Here is a 23,199-nt window from a genome sequence, read left to right on the forward strand (position 1 = left end):
GGAGTGACAATAAAATAAATGGTCACACACTTCTATTAAGGTTATTTGTATAAATGGTATACAGCGGGGTATAACGTAATTGCTGAGATAAGCACGTGTTGTACTCCAAAGGGTTGTATGAACATCAGCGATTGATGCTACAAAGGATAAAAGGTGTGGTGTGAAGGAATATAGATAGTTTTCAATAAATTTCACAGCAGCTGCAGTGTACTTGCTGTGTGGACAAAGTCTGGGGGGCAGTATTTCTGCACAGTTGTTCAAGAACTTGAGCACTACATTTTTCATGAACTTAATTTCACCATGTTTGGCAAACCCCAGGTTCCTCTCCTACACTTCCATCTATAAGGGTGGGTTGCTCTGTCCTAAGAGCCCTGTCAGCATAAGCACGCCCATTGTCTGTGCATTCACCACAGATTTCCCTTGTTAACTTGTGCCTTTACAGTAGACAAAACTGGTTAGTTTTAGGGCAGAACAGGGGACACCATGCTCCCCACACACTGTTTACACAGTTCTTTAAATTGGATATTTGTTCTTTACACATCAAGGTTTTGCTTTGTGGGAAATTTGAGTCTACTCTTCAACTTCTTTGTCTGAGTTGATGCTAATGACCATTTAGCCTCTTTGCTTGCACAGGCTCAGAAGTCAGAGTATGCCATGATCTGAGCGTAATAGGTATGGAACTGGTGGCCCCCGTTTAAATATAAATACCTTTCCATTAAATATAAAAGCCTCAGGTTAAGCCACAGAAATGCAGCTCACTGTTCCACAAAACAGATGGGTCCCAAACAAATTTTTATGTCGTGCGTAACCTAAGTAAAACAGCATGCAGAGTTTTAGCAGTTTTGCTTTGCTCGGCACAGCACTCTCGATACCCAAGCTGGAGTCTGTCCCGCACACGTTACTGCACGCAGAAGGTAGCACCATTGCTATCGGCAGTCGCAGACAATAAGCTGATGCTGTAAATGCCGTGCTGCTTATTTGTAGTGAGTTGTACCATATGGGGCGCCTCCAGCATTCAGCCCTGGTACGGTGGGGTAATTGCTCAGTCCAAACATACCGCTTTCAGAACAGAGCCTGGCACGTTTGGTCTGACGGGCCAGGTGAGCAGGTCTGTTGGAATAGACCCTGTGCAGCAGGATTTGACACTTGATTTAGATATTTGTCTGGTGTACCGGGGTTTCATGGCAGTGGCTGGATTAGGCAGTGCAGGGTCAGAGGGCAGCCCAGCGGGCTCCCAACAGACTCAAGTCTCAGACACTGGTGCTGCCAGATGGGATGCTGAACTGTAAGTGTTTGTGTTTCAGATTTTGGACTCCGAGCTCTTTGAGCTGATGCACCAGAACGGAGACTACACTCACTTCTACTTCTGCTATCGCTGGTTCCTGCTTGATTTTAAGAGAGGTAATACCCTGAGCCTAAATGCATTTTAGTTAGGACCGGGGTCTCTTATCTGTATTACAGCAGGGGGTAAGAGCCTCAGGCAAAACTGGGCTCCCTTTGTGCTGTGTATTCTGCATATGTACCAGAGATGGCCAAGCCAGAGGGGAGGGGAAACTGAGGCACAGAGTTGGAGGGACTTGCCGAAGGCAGCTGAGGAGCAGAGCTGGGTGTGGCACCCAGATCTCCACAATCCGAGTCCGCTGGACCACACTCCTGTGCATCACACACACGCGCACCTGGTGTTCTCTGAGGACGGGGGATTGCAGGCTTTGGTTTTGCTGTTACATACTGGAGTGATACTGCTTTGCACTAATACTCTTCATACTACAGACTTCTCTCAAATCCTTAGCATGAGTGCACATCTTACCTTTTGCTAGTCACGTTTTGCTTTCTTTTTGCATCCTGAAAGAAAAGCGGTCCTGGAGTTTCACTTGCTCTCCCAGTCAGCTTCTGATCTTCGTGCTAATGCACAGTGCTGTCTGATTGCACGGTATTGCAGGGGGATGTCTAACTCCTTCCCTTAAATGAGTTTTTCTGTGTCGTCGTTATAGGTGGTTGTCTATTCAGAATCTGTAAAATACATTTTGCAGAATTAATAAGTATTACAAAAGGGAGGACTAAAGTAATTGTAAAATTTACATAGTTTGTAAGATGAACAGTTCACCTATATAACCATGAAAAAGCAGATTTTGCTACTGTTTTACAAAGGAGTAAGAGAACCTGACCCTGCAGAACTTCTAGCAATGTAGATTTTTTGTATAAGACTTAAAAAACATTTGGGGAGAGAAAGAAAAGGGTCAGCTTGAATAATCTTGAATAATAAACTCCAGTCGTCTCAAATGATAACAACCTGATGCTCTTGTGATGTTTATTCCCATTCAGAATTGTTGTACGAGGATGTATTTACAGTGTGGGAAGTTATTTGGGCAGCAAAGCACATCTCTTCAGAACATTTTGTCCTTTTCATTGCCTTAGCACTGGTGGAGGTCTATCGAGAGATTATCCGTGATAACAACATGGACTTCACCGATATCATCAAGTTTTTTAATGGTAAGAAACTTTTAAAGTCATTTGGTAAAAGCAGCGTATGCTGTGTTCTGCCCTTTGTGCTTTGCTATTACTGGCTGATAAGATTTTCTACACGTGTACGTATGTGCAGACATGCGTAACTGGGTATCAATATAGATTCACGTACATGGGTGCATCTACACCTATAGATACCAGCATATGCATCTAGGGATATCATGAATACCTGTCTGTACTCGAGATACTTGTGCAACCAGGCCCAGCCTTTAGTAACTGAAAATGCTGGACTGACGCACGCATCTTGCTCCAGGGCTTCCCACGGAGCAGGCAGCATTTATAGCTACATTGAGGCACAGACTGCCAGCAAGAGAAACCAGTGCTTTGCTGAACAAGAGCCCTAGACATGTCCCATTTAAGGCAGTTGGCATCAGTTGTGCAGTGAAAGCTTTGGTGCTGGGATCATGGGCCTTGATTTGGTCATTAACAGGCAATACCTGCAGCTGTGTCCAGCTGTCACCCCCCTGTGGCAGCAGTCCCATAGTTGGTTTCCATTTCACTTGTGCAGCCGTCGTCTCCAGAGCTATGCACTACCTCTTCCCTCCCCTCGAGGGTCAGTTCTTGCCAGCACAAGGAGATGGATAGAGAAACTGTTGTGCAGGGAAGCTGCCCTCGCTCTAGGAGTGCTCTTTTCCTCCCCAGATCAGCTTTTCACTTTGGATTTCAAAACCAGCTGGGCGTGGAGGGTGGGCTCTGCAGACCAGTTACCCCTGCGGACAAGCCTCGGGTGCGGGTGGTGAAATGCTAGCCCTTGCTGGGACGCCTGCCTGCTGAGGTCCTTTGCATCCAAAGGTTCTGCAGGACTCTTAAAGGAGGAGCCATTAGGGGCAGTTCTCTGAGGCTTTAAAAGCTAATGGCTTAGGATATTCCAGGAAGCCAACCTTAAGTGCTGGTGACTTTAAACCTTTCCCAGTCCTGCTCTGTCTTGGCACCTTGTGAGAGTTTGCACGCACTTGGTGGTGGCAAAGACTCCCTGGGTACGGTGCCTGTTGCTCCTTCCATGCCCCTGGCTGTGAGGGTTTTGCCTGGGACAAGCAGGATTAGCAGGTGGGGTCAGGCTCCACGGGCCTTTAGCACCAAGAGATTAGTGTGGGGTTTATGGCATGCAACACCTTTCAAATGCTGCAAGGCCCCTGGTGGGCAATTCTGACCGCTTGCCTGTTCTCCCGTCTAGAAATGGCCGAGCATCACAATGCCCAGGAAATCCTCAAGATCGCGAGAGACCTCGTCTACAAAGTGCAAACGCTGATAGAGAACAAGTGACGGCGGATGTGGAGAGAACGGTCACGGAGCTGCCATGGGCCTGTGCAGACTGTGCGATGAAGCTGTTCTTTGCACACACTTCAAACAACGTTTTAATTGCATCTTCCATGTAATGTATAAGTATTCCAGAGGTCTGTAAGAGAGACATTTAAAGCCGATTTCCCCTGGAGATGAGGTTGGTTTGATCGTCCTTGTTGCTCTCACTTTGTATTTTGAGGCACAAATCTTTTTTCATTGTGCCCTTTCTTAGGCTCTAGAAGTGTCCATCTCTGTGTTTGAGCTATTGAGGGGATTTTGTTTGTGGGAGGCTTTGTATTTATTGACCTCATACCTCTGTAATGCCCTGGGAATCAGTTGCGTTCACCCAAAATCTCCTGCACGTTCGGAGTTAAGGCCCTGTTAGAGCATATTTTGGCTGTAGAAGTACAAAGGCCCATGTATAGATGCAGCAATTAAAGGTGGATCAGGTTAGAAGTCCAAGAGCTGAGATCATGCTCCACGTGCTACGGACCGGAAAGAAAACCCCACCTGAATAACAGGCAGACCCTGATGTCAGCTCAGCCACGACTCTTGGATCAGTGAACGCCTGAACCAGGGTGCAGCCCCCGTACCTGCTAGGGTGAGCTTGAAGACAAAGCCCAGCATCAAGTCAGTCTCTGAAACAACCTTCATGCCATCAGGGACCTCAGTCAAACACTTAACTCTACCAAGGACAAGCTACACGTTGATCCACAGCAGCTCCCGGCAGTATGGAGTTATCCAGGCCTGGGAGTGTTGGGTGATCTTAGACCAGAGACTCTCCTGCACGCCGATGGCATCCCATTAAATTCAGTGGGACAAGGAAAAGTTTAGCAATAGCAGAAGAGGTTTGCAGGGGGTGGGGGTGGTGCTTTAGTGTGTCCAAACTCGCACCCCAGAGGCACTAGCTTCTTTCCCCCATTTCTCAGAGATGAAAGCAGTGGCTGTTAGGGTGTCTTACTTCCTAGGGGGACTAACAAAGGGTCTTGGATTTGATTTTCATCTGGCTATGGGCAGTTTCCAGAGTAGCCAAATCTCTCTTGTGCCAGCCTTCACTTCATTGCACTTGACCCCAAACTTCCCTTAGTTGTTAGCAGGTCTTACAGAGGCTGTGCTCCCCTCGGTTTCCTGGTTGTAGTGGTGACACCACACTTGCTCTTTCAGGAGCAAATACCAGCTGCTGCTAGGGGGTACAGCAGTTTTACCACCAGAGGAGCCGTCCCAGGTCTCCAGTTGGACAGTAGCTGTATTTCAGGCTGTTAAACATCTATGTGATAGCACTGTCACCCTGTACACGAGATGACGTGTAGACCCCAGATAGACTACAAGAAGGATTCAAGTAGGCCGGTTAAAGAATGAATAATGCGGACAGCAGCAGACACAGATACTTTTAGCAAAAGTTCAGGTACCCAAATGATTTAGGCGCACACATCATTCAGGCACTTGTGGAGAGAAAACAAAAAAAAAAATCATGCCCATGCCATTTTGTCCCATTACGGAAGATGGCTGAGGCTTTTAAGTTTGCTTCTGAACCAAAAGTCGTAGCCCAAAAGATCACGTGAAGCTTGGAGCCGAACTTTGTGGCCCAGTTTTTATACCCTTCTGTTACCTTTTCAGAGGAGGATGTTGAAAAGCTCGGTGTGGGCCAGCGGGGGCTGGCCCCGTGCCAGGGCGAACACTGAGCGCTCGGGAAACTCCTCCAGGAAGAACGAATCCAACTTAAATGACCTTTCACAGGCTGTTTCCTAGGAGAGGAGCAACAGTGCGCTCTGACATGCCTGCAAGTGTTTTCAGCTGCGGGATTAATGGGACCAGAGTTTGCTCGCTCGGTAGCGCTACACGGTGGAGTGTATCCGCTCTTCGCTTGCTTTAGCCACACAGTACAAGTCACTTGGGTTTGGCGTCATTCTCAAACAGGCTAAAAATCCACGAGCGATTGAGTGTGAAGCCCGTCACCCCCCGCTAGCTTGTGCAGAGACGGACTGTGTGTTGCCAAAGGATGAACCGGTCCCCGCACTGGTTCCTCCGAGCTATGGTTTTACCATCACAAGGGGGGGGGGGGGAACGACAAAAGCATCACGTGTAGGACAAACTTTTCCCACAAGAAGCGTATCATTCCCTGGTGCTAAGTTATACAGCAAGACAGGCCGAGGCCTTTAGTCCCCATTCTGTTTTGTTTCTGCCTTTTGAAAACTAGGAGAGAGGCTTAGGTACAAAGCCGAAGTTTGGCAAGCCTGCAGCAGGCTCCAGCCTCAGAAGGACTGGAGGACACAGCTTTGAATGCGAGGCATGTTCGGTTCACAGGACCACAGGGCTGGAAGGCTTCTCAAAGGGTCTTTAGCTCTATCCCCCAGAGAGAGGCAGGTCCCCCGTCAGAGCACACACAGTACCAGGAAGTGCTGGCTTTGCAAGTTGGTTTGTCCTTCTTGCCAGTCTTCATCCACCTTTTTAAAGGTGAACCTGTGGTACTTGTATTAGCTACTTGGTCCCCGTAAGGCCCTGTCTGCCAGGGCCAATATGCTCGGGTTCACAGAGCCGGTAACCAGAACAGACTTTGCTGCAATAAGTGAGGAAGGAAATGTGGAAACTGCAAAGCTCTTCTGCATTGCTGAACCACAGGGGAGGGGATGCTCTGTGTGTTTTGAAACGTCTTTGCGGTGCTCTGTGTTTCAGGACGGGCTGCTTCTATCCTTCAGGCCTAACATGCACAGAGATTGCCCCTACCTGGGCTGCTCTGTCACATGCCTGGGGGGAAATCTGACAGCAAGAGTGTCCACCCACTCGAACTGGCCCAGTTTGACACACACCAGTGCAGCCGTCACCCACCACGGTCTCCTTTGCACAGGTGGGTGCGTGTGTTTGGAAAGGCAAGATGTACTCTTACATAGCAGCAGGGTAGCAAGAGACAAGAAAGCCCCTGGCTGGCTCTTTCGGGCCATTCCTCCTTCTCCAAAATGTCTGGAACTAGCACTGAGAGGGGCTGTGTAGAAACGTGTGCGTGGGGCAGATGCAGCATGGCTCACTCCCCCAGTCTTTCCTCCCCCCACCCCATGTGCCAATACTGGTGGGGAAAGTAGAGTTTTATTATTATTATTATTATCATCATCATTATTATTGCTACTGGCAACAGTTGCTGGGAAGAAAGTTCCTTTGCAAGGCCAGTCCCCCTCCCTCCCAGGCGTAGCCTCACTGCCTGCTGTGGGATTACTGACCCAAGTCAGGCGAGCTGGATTTGGGCCTGGAAAGTGTTTAGACTCTGCAGCTGCAGCGCGAGTCTCCGTAGTGCTGGAAGCAGCGAGTTAAGCAGGCCAAAGTCTCAAACCACGAGCTGCCCTGGGAAGATGCAGATGGATGTGGGAAAGGACGTGCAAATCTATGCTCTTGGGGGAAGGCTGCATCCTTGAATTTCAAGGCTGCCTCGTAGCATTACTGTCACATCCGTCCTGCCTGTGTGCGCAGGCTGGGAAGCCTCATTCAGGAATTTGCTAGATCTAGGGAGACATTTATTCCACACTCCTCACGGCGGCAGCCAAATGCCTTCAGAGCTGAGCCTTGCAGGTACAGGACAAAAGCAGCGGTGTTGAAGAGGCACTGGCCAGTTCAGACCTCTGCAGAAAGGGGCGGCGTTGGACTGGGAGGGAGAAAACCCTAAGCCAACAGTTGGCTGCCAAAATCCTGACAGTGAAGGGTGCCCGAGAAGCTCTGCTTCGTAGCCATTTGGGCGCGCTCACACTTCAGACCAAACAAACCCACATGCACATTGCTGGCATGCGAGCAGTTTCAACTCATCATTATTTATAGTCGTGTGTCCAGTTGTTTTCTAGACCAGTGCATGGTGGCTGGAGGGTCTCGTTCAAAAAGCTGCCGTTTGTGTGTCCGTTCGCTCGCTGGAGAGCTGAAACGCTCCCGCCCTCTGCCAGACCCCGACCGAGGAATCCACGTAAAAACCAAAAGCGGTGGCGCGGCGGCACCGTTTTGTTTGGAGTGCGCGATACAGCTCTTTACTATGTAAAAACAACTCTCTGCAAACTTGGTGGTATCTGGTATTATAACATTCTGCATTATCTGTATTTTATGAATATTGTGCATTGCCTTATTTATTTTTGCCAGGAGCAGACTATTTTCTCTTTATTGCTCAGAATTATTTATCTTTCAATGCAACGTATGAATAAACACGTACTGTCACGGCCGTCTGCGAGAGCTGGACGCAGTCTGTTCCCCCCTCCCCATTCATCTTGCAAGCTGAGCAGAGAGCAGCTAACCTTATGCCTCTGTATGAAGAGAGCGCACGAGAGGCAATTAAGTTTCCACGCATAATCTATGCCGGCCATTGTGCTGTGCTGCCGGTTTCAGAATAAGTAGGTCATCGCCAAATTGATTTGGAAGGTTCCCCGAATAGCTGATGGTAAATGCACAGGGGATGAAGCTTCCCGACACAAGGCGCATGCGTCTGCCCCCCAGCCAGGCAGATCTCGGTGCTGAGCAGGGGGGAGCAGCGCGCAGGCTTCTTGCAGTGGGAGAGGGAACAGCTTTAGGGCCAGACTGCAGGAGCTGGCGGTTCAGCAAAATGACTGAGCTCAGGAGACCTGCCCTTTGCCCTGCACCTCTTCCCTTTACTCTCTGGTGTTAGTCCAGTGAGCTGTCAAGTCTCTTACCGGCTCGCTTCTCCCACTATGCGAGGGAGGGGTCGGGGTTCGGGTTTGCTGTCCAGGCTGTCCGTTTGTTTCTGGGTACGGGCTTTGCCGAGGCTGTGCTGCCATGTTTTTGGCAGGATAACTCAGTCGTGCTTGCACACATGGAGCAAGGACTGCAAAAGGGGCCTGAAATGGCTTACAGGCAGCTGCAAGCATCCCCACAGGATAGTTCCCGCTAGTCATTCATTCAGTCTTAATAACAGGGGAAATATAAACTCCATGGCTACGTGCACAGAGGGAGGATTTCAGTTGTCTGGCTGCCGCTGCTGCGGCTCCCGTTTGACTTGATCCCTCTGTCACGAAGTTTCCCTTTTCTCCGCTTCCAAAAAGTTGAAAGCCAGGAGGAACTCCAGGCTCACCCAGCCCGGTACCCTGCCTCGACTGCCATGTTTTGCTCAGTTACCTCTGTCTGAAAGCCAAAGATTTTTGCTAGCCTGGAGAAGCATTTCAGCTCTCAGATTAACCAGGGGCCCAAGGAAAAGAACAGCTACAGCCTCGTTGCTGAAGGCCCTGCAATAGCTGGGAGTTGATTACCTGAGAAGTGATCCATGCCCTTTGCTACAGGGGAAGGGGAAAAGGCTCCTGACCTGGGAGAAAACACTTCCCCAGCGTAACAACCAGCGAGCAGCGTGGCCACAGACACCTGGGCCTGGTCCACCTCGGCCATCCCCAAACCCAGATGCCTTGAGGCAGACAATCAAGAGCTTCCCCATAGCGGGTCGGGTACGAGCACTGGCAGTGCTGCAGTTTGCATGCCTCAGGTCCACGTGAAGCACAGCGTTGTGCAGAACCTGGACTGGGCTGTTGCAGGAGTAAGAGGTTCAAGGTCTTGCCATACCGCTTCTCTGAGCAGCACCGCAGGCTGGTCGAGGCCCGTATTACTGACAAACAGCTCAAGTCACCAGGGTCACTTTTATTAGTGTTTGAGGCCTCTGTTGACCTCATGCCTCCTCCAGACTGGAAGAAGAAACTAATCCTGGTTGTATTTCTAGTTCCCGTTTGCATCTCTACAGATTGTTCTGCAAACTCTGCTGCAAAACAAGCTCATTAGCCTCTAGCAGTTGACCTTGCTCCCACAAGCTAGTCCAGCCTTCACGCGTCATTTATGAATGGCTAGGACAGCACCCCATTGGGCTCCTGTCCCACCACGTTTCAGAAATGTTTCCTACATCAAGGATTTTCCTAGGCAATACTGGACCAACTGCATGGTGCGAGTGAAGTCAGATAATTGTTTGAATGTGAGGCATCCTTCATTAGGTCGAATGGCGTGCATTTGAAAGCTTGGCTAACTTCATCCCAAACATCACCCACAAAAGTCCTGGTGCCTCACATAGTTCCTGAACCATCACAGCTACAACATCACTCCAATACCATCTCCTACAACAAGGTGCTTCTTCATTCCTGGGTACCACAGGTCACCGTGACATGTCTTGTAGGTCCCGGACACCTGCTCTGGGCCGCCCTGTAATGCTCAGTGCGCAGCTCCAGCACAGACAGAAAAGACAAAAATCACCAGGGATTTCCTGACTCTCGCGCAGAAGCTACGCTGTGTCTGACCTGGGTGCTCCCCAGCCCTTGTTTCCCTACCCCTCCAGCAATGTGCTCATGGCACCACTTCAAAGTAAGCCATGAGCTTTCCCAACCATTCTGCAAAGCCCAGTACATTTAACTACCTGTTTTAATGCCATTTAACCCAGGGAAGAGCGAGATTTGCACGGTGAGGCAACTGCTTTTATTAGACCGACTTGCGCAGTCGGGAGGTGAGGTGCTAGGCTCCCATCCATCAGCCACCCTTCCCCAGGGCTGGGAAAGCAGCAGGCTCAGGCCAAGCCAAGCACTGGTTTAAAATCATCCCTTGAGCTTAACCGAGTTTATGTTACCGAATTCCCCGCACACACAGTCGAGGTGGTTTTCACCCGTGGAGCAGAGTGCGCGTGTCCTGCCTGGTACGGTGAAGTGCCCCCTTAGCCAGCCCGACTCTGAACATGCCACCGACTGCACAGGGAGCTGTGGATGGTGCCCTGTTTTCGCTTTCCAAGACCCGATTCACAGCTACTGCCACGGGTGTCATCTTGGACAGCTGTCGTGGTCCGCAGAGATCTGCTACCCCCGCGTACGGTAGCAACCCACAGTAGTTCACCATTTCTCACTTGGCCCTGCCAGCCCACCTCCGAACTGCACGTTGTACATCGATCCCCTGCCGCGTCGCAGCTGGGACTTTGCAAACCTCCACAACGGGAGTAAGAATCGAAGCGAGGCTTCCCCGGTCTCGCCGAAAGTGCTGACCCGGGGCAAGGCTGCAAGGGCTGACTCAGGCCTGGGCTGTACACCCAGCTGTGCCCCCTGCCTGATCTGTGGCTAGTCGCTTCACTGCCCCGTGCCTCAGTTTGCCCTTTGCAAAATGGTGATAATACTTGGAAAGTTCTTGAAGATCTAATGACAGGCACAAGGTAGGAGCTGCGGAGCATTATCCCAGGCTCCACCGCTAGGTGATGCCCTCAAATCAAACAAAGGCTCGGAGAGGAGCTACCAGCAAAAACGATTACCCTTTCCTAGAATGCAAACGATTAGGATTGATTTTTCATCTTTAGGCCAAATAATATTCTGCTGTTCCTCCTGTCTCTGTCTTTACCATAATGCAGCCCTAGGTATCAAAGCGCTTAGGCTGGGGCACTTATTTTTAAGTGAGATCTACCCACCCAATTGCACAAAACCAAGAACTTTAGATACAAAGCCTGGCACAACAGGCCTCAAGTCACACATACGAGCCTTCAAAAGCTTCTCTTTTTCCCCATTTTTTGTTCAGATAAGCTAAAAGGCTGCAGGCAGCGTTAGACTAGATTATGCATCTAGAGACAACCAGTTTTGATGGGGACAGCATCCTTAAAAACAAAAAGAAAAAAAAGAAATAGGAAGGCATCTGTGGCCTAAGAGGTAAAAAGACTGCAGTAGTAATATCGACACGTGTTATTTCTGAAGCATTTGTGCCTTAGCAATCCTGCTTCCACCACTGGGGTGCGGCAGAAATCAGTTTTCCTAGGCAGGCCTAGAAACAAGACTCTCCATCACTCACTCAGGCTTTTAGCCAAACCCCAGCCACCCAGGAATACATTAGGCTTTAGTCTTCCCATACGAGACAATAATTCTACCATCTCACTTAACAAGCCCAAGCCTTTTCGCAGCACCGTCATCAGGATGGCACAAGACTCGCTCCGAACTGCATATCCCCTAAAGCCCGTCCTACAGGAGAGTCCCTGCCTGCCACCGTGGCCTCTTGTAGACTGACCACTACCAGGGCCTGCCGTGCAGCACTTAGAGGTGGGTAAAAGCAAAGGTGTTTTCTAAAAGAAGCTCTCCAAGTGCTCTGCGGTCGGTCACCTGTCATGGCATCGAGATTCCTGCATGATCTTAATGTAATAAGAAAACCAGCGATCACCAGCTCGGCATCCGCACAAGCCACGTGGCTCCTGGCATCCAACACTGTTCAGCTGGCTACATTAGAAGAGGGACAGCATTTAGTCTGCTTGCTTTCCCTCCTACGCATACCACAGAAAGTTCATCTGCGCTCACGGAGCTTGTGCCCACATCGTGCAGTCCAGGGAGGGAAGGCAGCAGTTTGGAGAGGAGAGCGATTAAGCTGCAATTTATTTGATGAGCAACATTATTGGTGTCGAGAGCACTGGGCATAGCTACTGGTGGGAGCATATATTGGCCTACCTTGCTTATTAAACACCATTGCATTAACTAAATCCAGTCCCAGCAACATCCTGGGCTAACAAGGGGGCGGAAAACAGTAAGTATTATCACCATTATCTCCTACCTTGGGGGTCTTCAAGGAGGAGGCTGAATAGATATTTGGCTGGGGTGTTATGACCCCAGCACTCGTTCCTGCTTGGGCCAGGGGCTCGGACCTGATGATCTGTTTAGGTCCCTTCTGACCCTAAGCACCACGATACTATGACAGGGCAACCACGGCTCAGCCAACGGCCTTTGGTTGAGATGGGAAAACACGTGGGGTAGAGGGAACTGCTGCAGCAGCTCAAGTGTCAGGCGCGAAGACAGGGCTGGAAGGGGCGTCCAGGGACGGCCGATGCTGCGGGATCACGGTAAATGCGAAGCTGAGCCGTCTCCCCCGGCCGGGTGAATAACTCGGTGCGCTGGCAGAAACGTAACACCCGGCCACCAGCTCACATGACCCTTCCCCTCCTCCCACGAGAGGGATCTGGGAATGCTGCTCCCGCCTCCGATTCCCACAAACTTGAACAAAATCCAGATGGAAATTGGAGCTGGACGCCTCCCTCTCGAGTCCATCCAGAGAAGACAAAGCAGGCCTCCTCGGGGGAAGCTCAAACATGGATCCGGATGCTACTGCTCCAGCCTCACCCCCCACCTGCTCCCGGAGGGGAAGCCACCAGCTTCGTTGTACTGCAGAAGCGAGTCCCGGGCACTGGGGCTTCACAAGGGCAATATAGAAAACCCCCCGGGGCTGGAGGGCATCTGGCCCCGGCCCCTGCATCAGGCACAGCAAGCGCTGTCGAAGCCACGACCTCCCTCCCTCCCTCAGCCCCCAGCTTCGGGGATGCAGCAGCTGAGCGGCTTCTCCACGGTCAGCACCAGGCGCGAAGCAGCGCTGGGAAAAGAGCCCAGGCCGGTGCTCCAGCCACAAGCCCGGCCTGCTCCTGCACCCCGTGTGAAGGAGAACGGCCAGGATCCAGCCTAGTCCTGCTACTGCTCCATGCAGAGATGTATGCAAGCCAGTCCATTTGCACTTGGCCTTTGCCCATCCCAGTGTTCAGATATGCTTGGTGTGGCCTCATGCATGAGCAGCCCCAGGCTGGCTAGGAGCCCGGGCTCGGATGCCCCCGGGATGCTGGCATTTGAGGGATGCAGATACCCTCTGGAACTGGTTAAAATTCCAGGCTGCTTTTTACAGCGGGATGACGGCGAGGCGGCGGCAGGCAGCCAGCAGCTGCCTCCGGCAAACAAATCCTGCCCCGTTCTTAGCAGAACCCCAGTCAGTCAACGGCGACCTGTTTCCAGCCCAGATGCTGCCTGCGATCGGCCAACCCTCATTACGCGACCCGAAATCTCTACAGTTTACGGTCGAGAGGCGCGAAAGGGGATCGGCGAGACGGTTTGGAAACGGAGCGCGAGAGCAGCCCCATTGCAGGACAACCGAGGGCAGGCCCGGCCTCCCGCCCCTGGGGAAGAAAGAAAACCAGAGGCACACGCCAGGGTGGCAGCTTGGGAGGAAGGTGGCTGGGAAAGCAGACGCGTGCTACCTTAGCCTGAATGGCAGCCGCGCCACTTCTTGCCTCGTCAAGCCAATGCTCGTTCACGTCCATCTCTGGGTGCTCCCATGCAATGTGGGCTCCTTTGAGTGCCGTCTGCGTCCAGCTTTGTGGAGCAAGGCAATGAATGGGAACCTGACCAAGAAGGAGCGGCACAATCCTCTTCCCTTAAATATTCGGAGCTCGCAAACAGCTGATCACGAGCCACCCCAAGGTCCCATCTCTGGGCTTCGATCCCCACTGGGCCTGTAGCTCATCAGTGCGGACCCTGTGCTGCACTACACTTGGGCAGAGACCCGGCCAGAGGCAGGCTCTCGCTCTCAGGCTATGAACAGACTTTTGCATTTCTCTCTGGACAAGCTGTGCCCGTGCTTGTCCTGGGACTGGTGTGCCCACACAGTGCCCTCCTAATCAGGGCTTAATGAGTGGCTGAATGCACTGCTGCTTTTTTGCCATTGATTCAATGGTGCAATCCCAGGATAATGTGTCTCAGTGTCCCCGGATAAGCTGTTAGTACTGTCCTTTTTATCCTGTGAACTTTTTTGTGATTTATCCCAGGACAAAGGACATGGGTGCCTGAACAATCGCACTTTGTCCCAGGATAAACTGGCGTATCCCAGGACAAACGCAATGTCCGTCTGTAGCCTTAGTAGAGAGACTCTCTCCCGAGGGAAGGAGTTTGAACCAGGCCTTTAGAAAGCAAAACGTTGACCTCGGCTGCTTCCAAAGGAAAACTCGAGGGCTTGGACTGCCCAAAGAGCCCAAGCAATTTATTCAGCGGGATTCATGTGCTTAAATCATGGTCTCCCCCCTTTGGCAAATCCCAGCCTCATGGGGACATACCCCCCCCCCCCCGGGTCCAGTTCAAGCATGCACAGATCCAACTCGGAGGCAGCAAACAGCTCGTCACTGCCCTGGCCCATGAGCTTCCTGGTTTTACTCTCATGTGAAACAAGGACTGGTCTGGAGGGAAGTCGGTGCCTCTGCTCTTCCCAGCAGGAGCGATTTTCAGCCCCGTGGTGTGCGCAGGCAGGTGTGTGCAACAGGGGCAACGGGAGTGTTTTGCAGCTGCAGCCAGTCGCACCCATGACTTTGCACTTTCGATTCGTCTCTGCTCTTAGGAAGGAAGCCAAGGGCACGGGACAACTGCACCTGCACAGACTCACCCCCGGCTGAAAGCCAGGCAGCGTCTGAAAAGCACGTGTGGTGGACAGATGTTGTGGAGCCAGAGCTCTTTCCGGCCAAGCCCACGTGGTCAGCGTGTCTTCTGCTCCCGCACGGACTTTCCCTACGAGCATCTGAGTTGAGGACACGTGGGTCGCATAGTGTCACGAGGCTGCTGACTGGCTCTGGGGCTCGGTGTACGGCCAGCTCCTCCCACTGCATCACAAGCCTCTCATGCACGCGTTTCCTTCAAGCTCTAGCTCCAGGAGTCACGTGGCTGAGCAACAGATCTGCTCAATAATGCCTGCTGTAGCTAGCCCGCAAGACAGAGAGGGGCTAAGCCCTTCTCACACTCGGGCCAGCAGGGCAGCAGAGCTGCTCAGTTTAGAGCAGCGTAAGCAGGACCGCATCGGGCCAGGATTTCTAACACTCTCTCCCATCTGCTCCTAGGAACCATGTTCCACCGGGGACAAGGGAAGGGTCAATACAGGGGGGAAATCTGTTCCCAGCTTCTGCAACCTCTCATCCCACGCAGGACAGGAGTCAAGCTGACAGCTCCGTGATCCAGCTGGAGATGCACGAGGGCAGGAGTTCGCTGCAAGTGCCAAAACAGAGAGGCGTAAGGGAGGCGAGCGAACGCCACAGATGTGCAGCGAGAAGTCACAGCCTTAGCTCTGCAGGGTGCCGGCTTAATAAGAAACTATTTTGGCTAACGCAGTCTGTCTTGGAGAGTTTGCAGCTGGATACACGAATTTGTGCCTAGTTAACATGGAGGAAGGGGGGGGAAAAAAAAATCCCTCCTAAATCTGCTACTTCCTATTAAGAGAGCCCAGAGAAGGCTAATTACAAGGCTGTATTCCCTAGGTGCAAGTCAGGCAAACGGGACGTGCCCTGGCAGTGAATTTCCTTAGCACATATGCACTCAGGTACTATCGCAGTCCCGCACCAAGGGAGTGGAGGCATGGACTGGCGAGGGGCCTTGCTCACAGTCCACAGCAGGGGAGCGACAGTCGGGATCACAGCTCAGGTCCCAGTTCCCAACACTACGTGAAGCCCAGCTAACTCTGGCTCATTACGTGTCACCGCTGAGCTTGGGGAGGACTTCCAGGAGGTCTAAAGCCCCTGCAGCTGGAGGGCCAAGGGAGGAATGGGCAGGAGATGCTGTTGACAGCATGGACACCTCCAGGAACCAGACTGAGACCCACCCATCTCCTACAGGTCACTGACCATGATACCCAAGCCCTGGCCTGACCCCAAAAGCTGCAGAAGGGAGGACTGTTAGACTTTATTGCTGTCCACAGCCCTTTGAGAGCAGATTCGCCTCCAAATCTAAAGGCTACAGCTGTAAAGACACCAATATGCCCTCCTAAGACTGAAGCTGCTAACTGGGGTGACAGAAAGCACTGATGTGGCAGGGAAAGAGCCAGAAACTCAGCAAGGCAGCTTGCTTATACTTACTGAGGGGGTTAAAACTTTTACTATGAAACTCTGCGTGCCAATATTGGGTCTCCAGCAGCAGAAGCCTTGCTCCTCCGGGTGCTGGGCTCTGCCCACACCCTGACCCTCAGTAGCTAAGCTGCAATTAGCAGAGGGCTGCCACGTTCATCGTCTGCACCCACAGATCATACGGTACTTACAGACTACACATCTGCCTTCCTGCAAGTCACCCATGGGTAACAGACAGGGATCCCCAGGCCCCAGTCACGGGTCGTGCCCCAAGTAAGACAGTAGTCAGTAGAAGAGCAGGTAACGGAGCCCAAACCTGTCCCCGAAACATGGCAATACCCACCCTACCTGTACCATGTACCTGCAGCATGAAGCTGCTTGGGATGAGACACAGAAAAGACAGACAAATGCCAGAGAGTTTGAGAGATTATAGCACATCCCATAAAAAGCCAAAGCATGAGTCACTGCTGCAGGGTGACAGAGGAGGGCTCCCATGCCAGACCCAGCAGCAATTCATTACAACTGCTCCTCAAGTGATTTCCCCTCTGCTTTCATGCTACAAAAAGCCCTCTGCAGCATCACCCAGGAGGAGATCCGCGTACCTCCCGCTGTGTAACACAGGCTCTGGCACGTGAGAGTGTCACGCACCTCTCCTGTGCAGGAGGCTGTATTTCAGCTCCACAGATGTGCATATCCACAGGCCACCTACATAGTTTCACTTTGGATTAAGGCTCTCTTCTTCTGAAACAAGACAGCCCACCCAGGGAGGTCGACAGAGCCAGCCCCGTGTGCCAGCAGAGCCCTCCTCTGTTTGACATACAGGCCTCAGGTCCTTTCAAGTACCAGTCACCTGCATGAGGAAGTCCAAACGATCACCACCGCTCTCTAAACGGGTCGCTGCTTCCTATTTCCAGGCAACACGCCCGACTCAGGAGCTGGTCGCTGCCTGGGTCTGCACAGTTTACGGTGCACCACGTTATGCCTCCTGACGCTCGGCTCTGCCAGCCCAGCGTCTCAGGTTGTGACCTTTATGCAAGCACACAAACCTTCATCAGCATCAGCAATCCTGCCAGGGATCACCTGCTCTTGCACAGCCACCATCAACCTACAGCCCATTCAGGTCTACCAGAGCAACATTTCATTAGCAACGCGCTGCCCAGGCACATCAAGTTCTGTGCTGTTGCAGCTACACTTGTTTTAAACTTGCTAAGATATATCTACACAAAGCTAGAGTCGTAGGAGCATCTGTAGTATAAATACATCCCGTGTCACCATTCAAACGCACACCACCTCCTGCCCTAGACACACAGCAACAAGGGTTGTGGAGAATATATAAGACCCTCAGACCCTTTCCCCGCTCCATGTTCCACAATTTTCACTTTTGTGACAATAAATAAATGCTACATTCATTTCAGGCTTTCAACTCAACACCCCCACTGGGGAGACCCATGCACAGACACCCACAACTTCACCCACTCATATGCAAGTGGGACCCATCGAGCCTGCAAAGCAAAGCCTCCGACTACACGTGCTAGAGTAGGAGTGCATAGCACCTCTAAAGAGCGCCAGCCCGGGCCATGCCCTCTGCCTACCATGGCTATGCAGTTGTAAACGCAGTTTTACACAGCTGACAGCCACCGAATGGCTGATAGGCTTGCAGCATTAAACCCCTGGTGGTAAAACAGTTCCTTAGAGCAGTATTTAAGAAGGGACAAAGGACTGTGACCCAGCTACCCATTGTGGGATACAGAGAGCAAAGCGCTGGAACCAGGCAGATGCACACATATTTAAAAACCGAGCACGCGCTGAACCAAGAGGCTAGCAGCCTCACACCACAGCACATGGCTAGGGACCTAGCACTCTCAAAAATAAGGCCATAAGTGAAGTGTGGGACTTACCAGCAGTCTCTTCACCATCTCTGTTGTCCTGCCGCGATCCCCAGGGAGCCTTTGCAGAGTGGAGTGGAGCAGAGCAGAATTGCCCAAAATAATCCTTGGAGAACAGGTCAATCCACACGATCCAGGAAGGGAAGGTGAGAGCTGGGAAGTAATTTCATTCCTTAATCCACTGAAGGAAAGCCCAAGAGGAGCTTACAACACAGTTTTCCCCTCCTCTCACCCCCACTCAGACTCCTTTCTTCCCACCAAGCTGCTCCAAGGCAGGCTGGCTCTGGCAGTTGACACAGGTGCTGCTCCTTGCGCAGGTGCTGCTCGTTGCTCGTTAAGGAGCGCGCAGCCTGTCTCAGCCAATTTGCCTCCAGTGGCCAGGCTGCCTCTGCTGCTGACAGCCCCTGGTGTTCAGCAGCTTGGTGCAGAGGGAAGGGCCACAGCGAGGGAAAGCCCTCAGCAGTAAGTTAGTCTTACTAAGGAGTCCCCATAGGGAGGATGCAACCTGTACAATACTCACACAGCCCCAATCATCACTGTCGATGCTGGATCTCACAACAGCCCTTGAAGGCACAGCTTGGCACGTGTCCCTTCTGCCACTACCAGATCTCCCTGGGGAACGTCACTCCTCGCAGACATCCATCCTGCTCCACGTGTGCTGACCGCTGCCCGTGCTGGCACGCGGTAACAGCCGGAATCCAGCTCTTGCTTCCTCCTGCGGACAAAAACAAACCCTTCCCCTTTCAGTTTGGGCTATTTCCCCACCTACGGACCCCGGCCGCGACTGTTTTGCAGAACCTCGGCCCTTGCAATACGTCATCTGAATCCAGCTCAGCCCAGCAAGGAGCTCAGCTGAGGCTGGTTCCAGCTGAATGAAATGGGTGACATGAATTTAATGGCCTTAAATTATTTCTTGCTGGTCCCTTCCAGTTCACGAAGCTGACCAGCACAAGTGGCCCCTGACAGGCAGCTTTCCCAGCAGAGGCGCCAAGACTTGCAAAGGCTGAAGTTCCTCTTCCCTCACTGGAGAAGGGGCTGGAAGATTAAGCACAGACCTGCGTTCTGCTCATCCATCAGCGTCCACAGCGGGGACCCAGGAGACGATGCCCCCGGCATTTCCTGGAGCGGTCCACCCTTTCAAACGCACAGGAGCATGAAGCTGGGATACCGCAGAAAGAGCAAACGTGCGTGGGTGTCTCCAGCCATCCACATGCTCAGACACGTCAACAAAGCACTGTCGGGAAAGCCGAGCGTCTGCAAGAGAGAAAGCTGAAATCGTAGGCCATCTGAATGCACACTCTTATCCTCTCTGCATCTAGCAAAGGAGGGCTTTGCCAGCTCACGTTTCCATTCCCCTACCTTTTTATGACCTCAATCCTGCTAACTTTTCTACCAGAAGCCATAGACTGTTGCTGACTCTGGGCGGCCAGCCATACGCTCGAACATTTCAGGGGGTTTTGCCACTCTGATGCCACAGCTGCCCAGCAGAGGGCATCCAGATTCCTCTTAGGTGAATATTCCTGCTTTTCCGTAACCGGACCGAACCCCAAGTCCCGGGCAGGCTGATGTGAGATCTATGGGACTGATCCTCGGTGGATGTAAATTATTCTTGGCCCATTACAGTCACTGGCCCTAGCACCAGTTTCTGGATGGTGAAGCTGTGACCCCACAGGATCATGAAAAGACTGCCCAGGACCTCGCTGGACGTCTCACAGCATCAGGGCTGGGATGCTCCGGTAGAAACCCTATTGGCAGCAGTTTCATTTTGATAGCAGAGTTTCTCCAGCTGAGGTGGAGAGATTTGTCTGTGATAACCCCCTAGTCTATACTGAATGAGGGCGGCGGCGTCAGGGATGGAGTTTAGTAACACACCTGTAAGGCAAAAGAATCTGCTTCCATCAGTCAGAAAAGCTGCCTAGCTGCCCAATAGGAACAACTGGCCCCAGTTATGGCAATAATTAATTTCAACAGGATATGCCTTACAGACCAAGGATCGCATCCCTCACCCCGGTGAAGTCAATGACAAAGCTCTTGTGGTCGGTGGCCTGAAAGAAATCAAAATCCACTACAAATTAAGCAAGCTGCATTTAGCTAGAAGGTGCATTATTAGCTCTACTTACGGCAACATCACTCTTATTAAGAAGCAGGTTGCGGGTGACTGGGTTTGATGTGAACTGTTGATTGAGGATCCTAGACTCCTCCCATTGTGTTTTACGCTGATACTTGAACAATGCTTCGATGCAAATACTGAATTCTGGAGGTCAGTGAGGTTGATCAATATTTAAGGATATTTAACAAAACAGATATTTAAGGACCTGATCTTGCAGGCTCACACTAGTGGCAATTGTGCTTGCTTGCGTGAATGGCCGCCCGCCCGATAGCACCTATTTGTTCTAGTCAGGAGAGGGCCTTATTTTTGGAAAATGATAAATACACTGAAATACCCATCTGGAAAGCAAGAGGAGGAAGATGCAAAATTCTGTTTCAGGTTTCAGTGCATGTTTATTTCCGTTTTATATTTTATTTCAGGCAAGTGCTTATTACATGGATATTATTCATGTTTGATACCTAAATTCTGGAGCATGAAGAGCCAATATAATACAGCTGAATAGTAAAAATACAATATGTACAAAATTAGTTTTTTTTTCACATAGCAGATGTATCCAAACACATAAAAATCTTTACAGTCTAGGTTTTTCAATATTTAATATTTCAATAAATTGATAACACAGTGACAAGTCCTCACTGTAAACAAAGACAGCATTTGCCCAGTGTGATTGGTTTCAGGTTGTTTGGCTTTCCTGTGATGCTCAGTAGGAGGAAATAGGGTTGCCTGTTACCAAATCGCCGGCAAGCAGCAGAAGTAACTTTGCATTCAGAATCAATGCCTTTCATAGAAGGATTCCTAATGAAAAGATCTCACAGCAGATAAAGGTAAATACTTTTAGCCACAAAGGTGCTTAAATGATGAAAGGCAGGTGGGAGGGTTCCTTCACAAGACTTAAGGATGGGATCATTTTGATTTTCCATTCCCACCACAGACCCTGATCCAACAAAACTCTCAAACACATGCTTCACTTTAAGCAGAGGGTCAGTTCCATTGAAGTCAATGGAGTACGGACGGACTTAACATTTAAGCCCAAGCTTAGTGTCCGGTTGGTTTAGGCTCTTAAGGCATGTCTGCAAGGCATCCATATCAGTTCTTCTGAGACTTTTTTGGCCCAATTCCCAAAACTTTATTCAGATGATTTGTTCCATCAACAAATGCACTCATCACCTTGCTGGAGTGAGCCCATCAGGAGGAATGACCATGATTTTTTGGGGTTTGAACAGTCTTGCGTGATGCAACCTGGCAGACAGAATTGATAGTGGACAGCCCTTCAGAACAAGAGTTGCGTGGGACGCGGAGGAAAGCATCTCAGTATTCAGGGAGAGGACAAAACGTGGTACGGACATGGGCTAGAAAGTCATCATGCGTCTTTGGAAGAGGATGCCCAGTTAGGTTAATTGCAACTTTGTAGCCCATGGAAAGAGGTCAAATTAATTTACAATAAAACTCTTTAACACCACTCTGGCAGTGTAATGGCATCTTAAAGTAGGCATGAATATAACTCATAATTACTTTAAGGCCCCTTTATACTGCATCAGCAGTGTAAACAGCCCAGCAGGTAAATGAGAATTAGGCTTCTGAAAGTGTTTGCAAACTGGTGAAGAAATCCTAATCCTGGGTCAACGTGTTTATAGCACACTAAAGGCAAACTGCAAATGAAATGCTGCTCGCTATGACACTCCTCTGACCATGGCAAATGATGCTGTTTTTTTGCTGGTATCTTGTTGGCTATTCAAGTTTTTAGATTTTTTTTTAAAATAGAAAAGAAAAAAAAACCCACGAGTAAAACTAACTCCCTGGTAAAAGATGACCTTTTCCATAACTCCAAATGCCTGCTTCTAACAGCTGATATTTTGACTAAAGATGGCAAAATCTAAAATTAAATATTTAGCTTTGGAACCAATTTTAATCTATTCAAAATGATAATGAGGGAGGTCAAACATGTTGGGTGCTTTCCTTTGCTTTATATTTTCACTGTCCTTCTAGAAAAAAAGAAGCTGAAATGGACAACTGGTTCTTCACGCAGAAGGGGAGTCAAAGGCTTGGGGGCCTCATCCTGAAAGGTGTTAAGCAGCTTCGAAAGGTGCAAAGCACCTGGACTCAACTTTAAAGAGAATTAAGGCATCCAGGTCCCAGTTCAGCAAAGCATTTATATGCGTGATTAACTCCATCCCTTTTCAGCATCCCACTACAGTCAGTGGGACCTAAGCACCTGCTTACGTGCTCTGCTGAACAGAAAAGGATTGCAGAATCCGGACCCTTTAGGTCTGATCCAAACCCAATGGAAAGACTCTCCTTGACTTTATTGGACTTTGGATGAAACCTTCGAGCACCTCCTGGGATCAGGCCCTTTCACAACCCAGCTAAGAAATGTTTACCTTTATGCAATACGCTTTTCAATGCACATCACAGAAAGCAGGAAGGGGAGAATACAAAACAAACGCCAAATACATCTTTTTTCACACCAGGCAAATCAGTCTTCTCCCCAGGCCTCCCCACCCGCCCAACCCCACCCCAAACGCACAAGGTGATGTCTTCAAATTCCCTCTTTTTCCCACCCTCCCCACCCAAAACAATTTTCACACATTTTTTTTTAAATGCAAAAAATTCACTCAGGATGCAAATCAGTCCAAAAGAGACACAGGCTACATACAAAAATTGGAGACACAATAAAATCTTTGCTTGAACTTCTATACGTTTATAAACAGGCGTGCATACAGACAATCACACCAATATTGACAAAAGCAGCAAGAGAGTCTCACCTCCATCTAACCCACTCAAAAGGCATTTTGTATTTTTTTTTA

General features: G+C 50.5%; 1 protein-coding gene and 1 long non-coding RNA gene across 9 annotated transcripts in view; one reads left to right on the forward strand and one right to left on the reverse strand.

The window, feature by feature from the left end:
* Positions 1 to 7,993, forward strand: part of SGSM2 (small G protein signaling modulator 2) — a 109,727-nt gene extending 101,734 nt beyond the window's left edge. For 7 of the 8 annotated variants that reach the window (XM_019493376.2, XM_019493377.2, XM_006276446.4 and 4 more), the window contains 3 exons: positions 1,305 to 1,401; positions 2,323 to 2,490; positions 3,698 to 7,993. In XM_019493376.2, the coding sequence (XP_019348921.1) occupies positions 1,305 to 1,401; positions 2,323 to 2,490; positions 3,698 to 3,786 (354 nt within the window). In that variant the 3' untranslated portion in view covers positions 3,787 to 7,993. The remainder of the gene's footprint in view (positions 1 to 1,304; positions 1,402 to 2,322; positions 2,491 to 3,697) is intronic. The other variant, XM_019493378.2, reaches the window with a different exon arrangement.
* On the reverse strand, positions 1,395 to 22,894 carry LOC109284587 (uncharacterized). Its single transcript, XR_002092099.2, has 5 exons — positions 19,645 to 22,894; positions 19,341 to 19,539; positions 18,806 to 19,000; positions 18,298 to 18,438; positions 1,395 to 2,010 (listed from the first exon to the last, which is right to left on the reverse strand). It is a non-coding gene; the product is annotated as an uncharacterized LOC109284587 (long non-coding RNA).
* Positions 22,895 to 23,199: the final 305 nt, after the last annotated feature.

Source organism: Alligator mississippiensis, chromosome 14 (genome assembly GCF_030867095.1).
Source record: "Alligator mississippiensis isolate rAllMis1 chromosome 14, rAllMis1, whole genome shotgun sequence".
NCBI classification, from domain to species: domain Eukaryota; kingdom Metazoa; phylum Chordata; order Crocodylia; family Alligatoridae; genus Alligator; species Alligator mississippiensis.